This window comes from Castanea sativa, chromosome 7, assembly GCF_040712315.1.
Source record: "Castanea sativa cultivar Marrone di Chiusa Pesio chromosome 7, ASM4071231v1".
In the NCBI taxonomy this organism is placed as follows: domain Eukaryota; kingdom Viridiplantae; phylum Streptophyta; class Magnoliopsida; order Fagales; family Fagaceae; genus Castanea; species Castanea sativa.
The window spans coordinates 44,419,039-44,431,292 of NC_134019.1; the positions used below are offsets into that span (position 1 = coordinate 44,419,039).

The window sequence follows — 12,254 nt, forward strand, 5'->3', positions numbered from 1 at the left end:
GGGAAAAAGCCAAACTAGAAATTGAAACCTGTGCTGTCCCATAATATCTAAGACTATTTATGGTCTTCTGTCATTGGTAAAACCTGGTCACCTGTAAGTGTAACACAGTCCATGTTACTGATTGAACCAGTGATTTTGAAATGCTTGCGAATAAAAGTGTGGAATCTATCACTTGTAGATTGCTGACATCTCTATAGTTACCTAGCTATAAATTTAAGTTATTATTCTGATCTAACTATAATTTCAATTAGTAATGTGCCAACACTATCCATTAAATAAAATCAAAACCCCTTCTCTGCTTCCTCCAATGAAACTGGTAAAAAGAATAAAGCAATTTTAAACTATGAATATTAATATGGCGCTTTTGAGCTGAGATGAGAATCTTATAAAGTGGGAAATGGTTCGTTTTGTCACTCAAATCTACATGAATTAGTTTAATCTGAACCATTGTGCAAAGATGAAATCATAAAATCCCTTGTATGTTGTTCGTTGCTTTTGACTTTTTGGAGTCTGAAAAAAGAAAGGAGTAGGGATTAAGAAACATGAAGAGGCTTTTCTACGTACGTATGAGGTTTTTATTGCTTGCATGAACAGATTGCACTAAGTTAGACCTTTCCACTTGCATTCTTCCATCGAGATTGTAACCAATATATACCTTCCCAAGGTAATTCACCTATCGGAACCAAGTACAAGATGACAACAAAATTACTATATATGCATACATATAAATTAAAAAGAGGCATCGGTAAGATTACCTTTTGCTCTTTGTAAAGTACTTATAACATATTATTAAGATCTTATCCTTCCTACTTCCTATATTAAGCAGAAAGCCACCTTCTCTGTGTTTGGTTTGATATGTTTTACTTTTATTAACCTATTTTGCTTAAAAAATAAGTTGGACAAGATTACATTTATATATATTTAAAATAAAAAGTACATAAACAACATAAATTGAGAAAAGAGAACAAAACTTATAAATAGTTCCTTAGGTTTAATTAGTTGAATTTTAGGTTTCTCATTTGAATTCCATTGTATAGTTGTATATTAACCAATATAACAAAAAAGTGTTATTTTTAAAGGATAATTAAATTTAATTATATTGTTCACTAGTCAATAAAATTACATGTTTGAATTTAATAAAGAAATATAAGTTACAACACTTGAGAAATAGTATATATAAGTTTTACTTGGAAAAAAAAAAAAGAAAAGAAGGGAAAGAATGGCATTGTGTTTTTATGTCCTATAAGGAAAGATTTTTTAATGGCTAATCTCCATGCATTTGCATGTAGAATATGGAGTAATGCTTGTATATATTATATATGGAGGTTTTATTATATTTATTTATTTTTAGAAATAGTTTCAATCTATGACGTCCGTCTGATAATTATCTTTTACCATCAAGTTAAGACACTAAGAAGTACGAAATTATATGGTTATACCCTTAATTCTTACCATGAATTATCTGCAACATTATTTTGTTTTAAGGATCTCATAAATGGATGCTCCATTTCTTGTCACTAACTAGTTGTTCAACAACAATTGTCATGACACTGGCATTTATTTTATTCAGCATTAAAAAAGAGAGGAGAAATGAAATGAAACAAAACATCTTGAGTGTTTTGCCATTTTATTTAATCAATGGCCACAAATGGAAATTTTGAACATGTCCTTAAGTTTAGAGGTTGCAACGACAGACATGTTCATTGAATCTAGACAATTTTGATCCATTGAATGTGGACATATTGCCTATTGTCCTGAACGATATTTTCATAGTATATAGTACGATCTATTAAGTTTTTTAAACAAGTCTCATCAGTCATCTTTATCAAATAACATGACTTTTGAAAAAAACAAAATATAAGTCGTATGATAAAAAAAAATATAACGACAGTTATTTGCGGGGGCGGCGACACTTGAAGGTCAGGGTGGTTCTGACAAAATATGTCATATGATAAAAAATATATATTGACGGTTATTTGTAGGGGCGGCTGCACTTGAAGGCCAGGGTGGTCACACGACCACCCTGACCTGAAATTTTTTATATATATATATAATAATGTAAAATTTATATTTGTTTACCCTTCAAAAAAAAAATTTGGGAACACCCTCAATTTTTTTATACCAATACAATTAAACTTTGCTCTATAATTTGTTCTATTTAACAATATATTGGGGCTTTTAAGCAAAAAGAAGCCCCAAAAAAAAATTGAACTAAAATTTGAAAAAGAAAAAAGAAAAAAGCAAGCCCAAATGCCCAATAGACCCTAGGAAAAAAGCCCAAGATCAATCTCTTTTATTAGATTGTATGATTTATGCTTCTTAAAAAACACCCTGAGAAAATTTCCTGGAGTCGCCACTGGTTATTTGAGTTATTACTTAGTTGGTTGGAAAAATTTTCTAGATAATATTTGGTCATGGTAGTAATTTGAAACTAAGTTAATGGGTTAAGTAGATTTTTCCTTTTGTGTTATTTTCTTTTGAGTGTGTAACAAAAATATATTTTGTGATTTATTTGAGTTCTTGAACCAAGTTTTTAAATTCTTGCAAATAGCATCTTAATTTTGATCTTATTTTCGCTTGTTTTAGTGTTTTTTTTTTTTGGAGGAGAGAGACATAAAAGAGAAGCAAAATACCTATTTACTCCCGTTTTTAACAGATGTGGGCTCTGGGAGACCAACAGAACTTACCTCATGTAGGTAAAGTGACACTTTTCAAACCACATGTAGGCAAAGTGATTTTGAGTCAAACCACAGGTGGGTTTATTGTATTTACTTCTAAAATTAACTATCCTTTATTTCTGTTTCTCTAGGAAAAAAACACACATGCAATGCACATGTACATACGTACTCAAACACTTATAATAATTAAAAAAAAAAAAAAAGTAAAATGGACAGTATTATGTAGGACCAAAGGTAACAAGTAAAAGGTAATTAGGAAAAAAAACTAAGAAGGGTTGCTTTACAAAGAAAAAATAAAGGAAAAGAAAAAGAAAAAGAGCCACATTCAAAGGAATCCCTTTTAGAAAATTTCCTAGTAAAAAATTACTGGGTTTTTAATATAGGTTGCTACGTACCATTGACAAATTTTCTTGACAAATGCTTGTAATTATAATTGTTATTGAGATAGTGCTTTGAGTCAAATCACAGATGCCAATACCTATCTCATTTCTTTAATCTAAATTGCATAGATCCTACCGGTTGCAATTTTTAACTCTTATATTTAGGAACCAAAATATGCTATGGTGATCTTACTCCATATCCCACAGAGGAGATAAAGCAATCACATGAATTTTTTGGCCCAACAAAATAAATAAGGGGAAAAGAAGTTCAACTTGGTTTGCAATACCTTGTACTCTCAGCAGACAATTTTGGAACCATTTTCTTATAGAGCATTGAGACCAAATGTAGACTATGTAGTAGTTATCATATTTTAAGTATATTCTTTTGTGCCATCATAAAAATACCCAACCATCCATATTAAAATTTAGAAGATAAATGCTTTCCATGAGTCCATGTGACTTGGTGAAAGAAGTGACTCACTCCAAGCTCATTTGCATATCTTGATAATTTAATATACATGATACTCTTACTTTCCAAGTTTTAGGATTGACTTCTCAAAGAATTATCCTATTTTTATCCCCATTTTCTCATTTAAATAGTCAACAGAAATCATACCAAACATACAATACCCCATCTTTAGTTTCTCCCTGTCCCAAATAAGAACTAAAATAGAAGGATAATGCCCTTGATTTTGTTGATTATGCTCTTATGGTTAAGGATAATGCCCTTGATTATGCTGGTTATACTCCTATTGTTAATGATTGCAGGAACATCATGAATGAACTCCCCTCTTTGAAAATTCAACACTACTTTAGTGAAGCCAATAATTGTAGAGATGTCTCATCTTTTGCTTCATGACATTTCTGGTCTGTATTGTCATTGTATTTGCAATGATATAGCTCTTGTGGATGTTTTTTTGTTTTCGTTAGTATAATACCCTATTACCTTTAATAATAAAAAAGTATGAAAAAGATAGCATTAGGTAAGTAGGAAATAGAAAAGGATGGTATGAATGAGGATCGAGGACGAATTGGAATATTATCAAAATCTAATATACAAAGTTACAAACTACATAATGAGACAACGAGTCATAAAACATTTTTCTCATTATTAAACAAGTTTAGTCGGCCGGTCCCTTAGATCATTTTGTATGCCAATATCAAACATGTCATGCTCAAATGTTCTCCAAGCATATTGATTGAAAGATTCTCGAACCGTGGAAAAATGGATCAATCCAAAACCCGATCTTTGAAAAACGGGTCAATACAGAGTTGTTATAAAGTCATTTAACTTGAATGGTTTTAAGTTGTATTAAATTTTGTATAAGAATACCTACTAATAGGCATGTTTTTATATATGCATAATTGTTAGCATCGTACTACATATATGATATTAAAATTTCAGAAAAAAAAAAAAAGATATTGAGATTTTTTATATATAAAAAAAATGCATATCGGTATGCTCATGTATCGTACATATATTGTATAAATTGTATTGGCACACTATATTGGTGTGTACCATATGATTAAGAAAGAAATGGATTTATTTTAAACTAATATAATATAACATTGGATTGGATTTTCCCATCCAAAAAAAAAAAAAACAAACAAACAAACATTGGATTGGATTTTGTTGAACCCAACAACAAAAGAATATAGATTTTTTTTAAAAGAACGGTAAACAATCAAATTTTGATGTATATTCCTAAATTGAAATTGAGTGACAATTATAAAATTTTGATGGTGAACAAGCACATTGCATCTAAAATTAAACACAATTATTAGATTATTTTTTAAAATTGTAAATTTCATATCTATTTTTATTTTTTGTCAAATTAGTTACCCAATAGGGCATTTATAATTCAGTTATTTGTGGGATGTTGATATTATGTGAAAGTGACACTTGTGTGTTTGTTTTAATTAGATTTTCAAGTGGCAGATTAGACTCCTTTGTGTTTATGCTGTTTTATTTTTATGATAAAATACAGGTCGACCTATCTAATCTGTATCTTGATTGACCTAACAAGTTTCTAGCCTGTTTAAAATGATTCGTTTTAAATCTGAACTTAATTGACCCAAACCATTTGCGAAGTCTACAAGGCTCATAGGAAACACTCACTCTCCTTGTAGCCCTTCCCCTTACTCTCTCGTTTCTCTTTTTCTCTCGTTTCTCTTACTCTCATCAATGATAGCCCCGCTTGAATAGAGATACCAAAATGACTTCACCCTAATCTAGACCTCTCTCATGTCCTACTCCTAGGTGAGTGAGTTTGCACACTCCCAAGAGGGGTCTAGTCATCGATAATGGCCCATTTTCTGACATTGCTTCAGAGCGACTGACTCAAGCTCGGCCCACTCATACTTGGTCTAATTTCGGGCCCACATTAAATTACTGATCAAAATGTAGTACAGAATTCATCGGCCTTTTCTCAGTACATCATGTGCCTTGTAAGTTGTCAAGTTGTATTGCAAATATAGCCAATGTATATCAATTTGATGAGTCAGGCTTATGTTGGTGACTGTCATGTATTGGGTGAACCACGAATGAAGCAATCTTTTATTTTAGGATCCCATAGAGTATTCTAAGTATTTGTAGGACCAAACATAGTCTAACTTGTAGAACCAAACAAAGTGTAACAACTAACATGTTGAATTCTTTTCCTTAACCAAAATAAAAAATAGATTAATGTTACGTACACAACATTTTCACAACAAATTATAAGTGCTAATCAATTATTGGTTTTAATTTGGACTTATCATTAAATCACTTTTTTATTTACCGGTAACAACTTGCCACTTATAATTTATTGTCAAAATATTGTGGACGAAGCATTACTTAAAAAAAAAAATTTGGAAGATGGGATATGGGGGAGACCCCAATCCCCATGTGCCCGTCTAAATTTAACCCTTAATTTGAGTTATAATGGAATTGGATACAAAATTTATGATAACCTAGTGGATAAGATGACCTATAATAATGAACTACATGCATGACACATGTCCTTATGATGCTGTGTTTCCTGACTTTTCCATGAGTCCAGCATTTTCAATTCAATCATTCATAATTTGACATCATTATAGATGGGGAACTATTATTGGCATTTTGTAGCAAACAAAACCCTCCAGGATATTCTAGTGATCATTGACATCACATGAAAAGCTAGGCAACACTACTATTGGGTCCACCCTGAGGCAAAAGATAATCAAAACAATGTTTTACCCAGAATATTATGAAGAAAAGAGAATCCACAATTATTCTTTCCTAGAGGTGAAGGATTAGCAACAAAAGTTGGTGGGGACAAGATGTCAAGAATCATGGATCATTAGGCATGTACTGATAAACATGCTTCTTGGACATTGAGCTCATTAAACAAAGTTCATCGGCCAACATTATTATCAACCTGAAAAGTTTTCATGAAAGCCTCAGCCACAAAGGGAATGGACCTTCTTTGCATGATGGCACATCATGTAATAAGTATCCTTGGGACTTGGGAGAAGAATGAAATGGGTGATTTGCTTGGCTTTTGTAAGTAGCATCAACAAAATTCTCCACCCCTTCAAATTTCTAATTGTCACTGTTTTTTCTTTTTGGACAAACCCAAAGGACATAGATTAATCATCAACCATGTGCATTTGGAATTTGGATTAGCTCTTTTTGCTGAAATCCTAGCAAAAATTGTACCTAAGATATGAAGTTTTGAAAAGCTGAACATGAAAAAAAAAAAAAACCAGCTAATCCAAACCCGACCTTTATATTGAAGAGTGCTCTTAGGCAATCAAAGCATTTAGAATACATAAACTTTACCAAACCCTTTCTGTGACAACTTTTCCAATTTTAATTCAGGGTTTGAATTCTTGACCAGAGTTTTGTACTGTAGATCAAACAATTAACAAAATAAAATTCGAATTTCTGTGCAAATAATTTTTACTTCCATCATATATGTTTGATACACTCCAAAAATCATCGAAGATTACAATTTATTTCCATCTTACACTAAGAAAATTCAGAAAGAACCATTTCTAGAGAACACTGATTGATGTAGTCACGTTAGGAAATTGAATTTTCTAAACTAACCACAAGTTCATGATAAATTATTTACATCTGTACATATGAACACTTGCTAAAGATAATATCCGAAGCATGAATGAATAGACAGAAATATCTTATCAAGCATATTACTCCCCTACTTCGGCATTATTTTCAGCATCTCCCATCTCTTCATCATCATGGTCAATCTCACCTTCTAGAAGCCACTGCTCGAGTTCATCATCTGCCTCATCATAGTCGTGCACCTCATCATAGTCATGCACGTATGCACTATCGGAGCAATCCCATTGATCAGACCTCAGCTCATCACCACGGTATTGCACATGCAGAAATGGTCTACTCCTAGCTAAAGCATCTACCAAATCTCTATTCACACTTCCTGTAACTCCTAACCATCTCAACCTTGGAAAGTATGGCTTCTTGAACCAACGGAATGAAAGTGCTGTGATACCACCACATCCATATAGATCCAACAACCTTAAGCTACTGCCGTGCCATCTATCCTTATCAATCTGCATAGAGGCTAATGCCATGACAGCAGTGTCACCTATGTGTTGACAATTCCGCATTCGGAGCTCAAAAAGTGGAACCTGGCTTTTTGCCAGTAACAGAACTGCATTATCAGAAAGATTAGGATTCTCTGATAGGTCCAATTCTCGCAACTCCATCTTACTAGGACCATCAAATAAAGCAGAAATGCATTTATCCGTAAGTCTCTTGCAACCTCTAACAGACAATGTAACAAGTGAACCTATAAGCCCCCGTCTTGAGTATAACAATCCCATATCACTTACATCAGAGCCATCCAACAGTAAAACCTTCAATTTAGGAAGAGTACTGATGGCTTGAAGTGCTTCATCCCCAAGGTTTTTGCAATTTCTTAGGTCGAGAACTCTTAGATCCTTGTTGGATACCAAATTTATGACTGCATGATTGGTTAGAAGATTACAAAATCTCAAGCTAACATGTGTTAATGTAAGGGAAGTTGCAGAGATGTCGTGAAAAACCAGATCAGTTAACTGGGTCCCCTGAGATACCCTAAGCTGGTATAATCTAGAGCATGAATGCAACATTGTTTTGAAACCTGTGTCTGTAACACGGCAAAAGCCACTGAGATATATGCTCTCCATGTTTGCACATTTATCAGCCATCAAGAGGATTCCAAGATCATTTACTCGTCTAAAATAGGTAATACAGAAGTCCTGGCAACGGACCAATGAGAGATGTTTCAATTTCCCGTACTGATTCATTTGTTGAAGGCCAGCGTTCGTTAAGTCAAATGTGAGTACTGGTTCAATGAGGGGTGCATCACGAAGATCCAAATGGGTTAAGGAGGTGAGGCCTTTAGATATCATACCAACCATGGCATCGGTTATATAGTCTACTGATAGGCACAATTTCTGAATGCCTGATAATATAGATGGACGGATACAATTTGGTGACTGAGGGGCTCCCAAATTTGGGCTCAGCATCTCAGTCACTGTTACTGAAGAAATGTAGCCGATCTCAAGAGAAGTGAGTTTTTCAGAAGCCAAGGCCCAAACTTGAGCAAAATTACGATGAAGAAATAACGAAACATCAAACATCAGGACCAGTGCCTACCAAAAAGATTGCACAACATATCAGATGATATGCAAAAAAAAAAAACAATTATAACATGACACAAAACATGCATGCATGAATTGTAAAAAATTGGAATAATAGAAGAGGATTCTTTCGCTTAGCTCAAAAACCCAAACAGGGTCCACAGCAGCATATGGCATTTTCTTAAATTTGCTGAAATACATGTTGATCTGAGCTATAATTTAATCATTAACTCTCTCTCTCTCTCTCTCTCTCACATTCAAACCTCAGACCTCCCTAACAAAATGACTACCACGCTTGCCAACAATTGGGATACCTGACATTGTTCACCATCTTACTACTTTTCTTTCTTTATAGAGATACTTCAAACTATTACTCATATCACGCTAGCATTTTTGGGAAGAATATTGCATTTGATTCTTTTCTTTTCTCCAATGACTAATCTTTATCAACCACAGGTATCTAATAAAAATGTAACTCATATTAGACTTATTAATTTCAGTTTAATTTTAGTCATTAACTAATTTTCTTTATCAATCACTCTTGCAGTTAAGCCTTACTTCTAGTTGAGTGCAACCACTTAGCAACTCCTCCAATTCAGAAATATGAACTGACCGCCCTCTTTTTCCGGCCACAGAACCCAAGCAGAGAGACCTGAACAAAAGTCAAACACCAAAATCTAATAACCCCACAACTAACTAACAGATAAAATATCAAAACCATGTCATTGCAAAATCAAACCATTAACATTATTGTCTTTTAGCAAGGTGCATCGTAGCTTAAATTAACAAACAAATATCAAAACCACAACATTGCAAAATCAAAACATTAACATTATTGTCTTTTAGCAATATGCATTATAGCTTAAATCAACAAGGAGAAAATATACAATTGATCCCTAAATTTTGGGTCAGGTTCTATTTAAGTCCATGAAGTTTGTAAAATATTTTTTTTAGTCCTAAAAAAGTTAATATACTTACCATGTTAGTCATTCCATGACTTTGTTGAATTTTTCCATCTAAAGCTACAAAATTACTAGTTCTGTGAGGACTAAAATTAACATTACTGTCTCTTAGCATTATTGTGCACTATAGCTTAAATTAACACACTGATATCAAGTGGGTTCCAGTTAGCTGAACTGGTATCATAACCACACCATACCAAAATCAAAACATTAAAATTTATTTGTCTTTTAGCAATGTGCATCAATATCAAAGCTTAAATTAACAAGGTGAAAATATACAATTGATCTCTAAATTCTGGGTCAGGTTCAATTTTAGTCCATGAAATTTGAAAAAAAAAAGGATATTTTTTAGTCCAAAAACATTTATAAACTTACCAAGTTAGTCATTCCAATATTCCATAGCCTTGCAATTACTAATATTGTGAGGACTAAAAAGGGTCTTTTTCAAATGGATCCGATTAACCAGCACCAAAGTACATTGATTAAAGTTGACTTATTTATTGCAATCGATTAGCCTTTTTTTGTGAAATCGAGCACCCGTTAACAAATGGGCCTTTTTCAAATTCAAGAGACTAGTCATTCACATTACGCCGCCGCATTGTTGAATTATGCAATGTAAGCAGAAATTACAACTCAACATGGCTAATTTTGTGAAGACTAAAAAAAAAAAATCCTTGTCAAATTTCACATAAATTGTTACCAATCAAACAAATAACACTAATATTGACTTTTTTGCTATCAATGAACGTGCGTATTATGTAGCTTAAATCAATGGCAGCGAAACCGAACCTGAGATCGGGGCAGCGAGTGCCGATCTCGGAGAGCAATTTGCCGTTGAAATCGGCGCAGTTGTAGAGACAAAGCTCGCGCAGCGAAGGACAAAGCAAGATCTCGATCGCCGAGTCGTTGAGCCGATCGCAATCGACTTTCAAGCTCGTCAAATGAGGGTTTTGTCGCAACAACAAAGGACGCAGCAAATCCACTGAAACCGCAATATCCTGTAATAAAAAAAATTAAAAAACAAAAAAGTAAATTTTTGAAATTGGGTTTTGATTTTTGAAAATAAAAATGGAAACTTTGGATGAGAGAGAGAGGGAGAGAGTTAGTTATTTAGTTAGTTACGAGGAGGTGGAAGGTGGGGAGGAAGGAGAGGAGGTGAGAGGCGGAGGAGCGGAGGGTTGTGCAGGTGGAGGCGGCGGAGCGGACGGAGGAGACGTCGAGCTTGGTCATGATGGTGGCGATGAGCGCCGGCGGTAGTGAATCAAGGCTCCTCGATCCTGTCGTCATTTTTTTTGTTTTAATGTAAATCTGAGGATTCAGAGATTGGGTTTGGAGGTGGAAAGAAAGAAAGAAGAGTTTAACGTGTAAGGAATCTGTAGTTCTGATTTTTTTTTTCTTTTTTTTGTTCACTCTTTACCACGTGGCGGAGTTTAATTGGTTATCGGGAGAACCGAACGTGTTTTTAGTTGAAGTAGTTGACACCTTTCTTTTCTTTTCTTTTTTTTTTTCTTTTTTTTTTTTTAATTTTTGGATAGAACAGATCTGGCTTATGTGATGCCAACTCTGAAACCCATATAAAAATGAGTTTTGTTTGTTTGGCTAAAAACTAAATGTTATCTTGATGCCATGATAAATAATTATTATTAAGAATGAACGTCAAAAGTTAAAATTAAAAAAAAAAAAAAATGTGCTCATCCTTACTCAGTAGGCTTATTAGTGTAACACATGACATTATTTCTATGGGCAATGAGTGATCATCTTTTTTCATATTATGTCCACATTCTTTTACATTATATGCAAAAATATAGATATTTGAGGTAAAAGTGTGGATATTGTGTGAAACATTTCACAGCGAGAATGTGAAACAATAATTAGCTTATAAAATTGATATTCATCCAATCAAATTTGTCACCTTACAGATTGCCCAAAAAAAAAAAGTGTCTTAGCAATTAACATTGTGTTTGTGAAAAAATAAAATAAGGTCGTGTTAATACTTGATAGTAGTATCAATTGTATTACAAAAAGCTTATAAAATGATGTGGTAATTTAAGTGATCAGTAACCATGTCTATGTACAAGAAAAGATTTAATTAAGAAAAAAAAGGTAAAAAAAAAATTAGAACAAAAATATCAAGAGCTAATTCAAGGCTTTGGGCTATTCACACGCATTGTCTATAAGTGTTTGTTGAAAGCATCAAAACTTACCCAAAAAAAAAAAGTCGATACAAATAAATTTCAAAAAAAGAAGAACATATAAATAAAATGTTTATTTATTTATTTTATATAGAAAACTTTGCATCAATTTATTATTTGGAAGAATTTGGAGTTAATGGCAATGATAATGTGGACAATATGGCATAGAAGAAATCAGATCAGAGTGAGTTCACGTGATTTCCCTATCTCGCAAGTGCTTCCCCAAGCCATGCAAGCCATGAATGATTTCAAGCACCTCAACAATCTGCTACTAGAAACCCACAAGCTCGCTCACATTGGTCTCCCCCACCAAGCGACTGTTTCAAGATTAATTTTGATGGGGCTACTACATTCCCTGATCTAGGCAAAGCAGGTCTGGGTATAGTGGTCAGAGATTGCAATGGTAGT

General features: G+C 33.4%; 1 protein-coding gene across 1 annotated transcript; it reads right to left on the reverse strand.

Moving 5' to 3' along the window:
* Nucleotides 1-6,965: 6,965 nt before the first annotated feature.
* LOC142643566 (F-box/LRR-repeat protein 10) lies at nt 6,966-11,023 on the reverse strand. The gene is made up of 4 exons (XM_075818250.1): nt 10,777-11,023; nt 10,444-10,652; nt 9,251-9,344; nt 6,966-8,704 (listed from the first exon to the last, which is right to left on the reverse strand). Exons 1-4 carry the CDS (start codon nt 10,939-10,941, stop codon nt 7,235-7,237), a joined length of 1,938 nt encoding a protein of 645 aa, XP_075674365.1. The 5' UTR covers nt 10,942-11,023; the 3' UTR covers nt 6,966-7,234.
* Between the last annotated feature and the right edge of the window lie 1,231 nt (nt 11,024-12,254).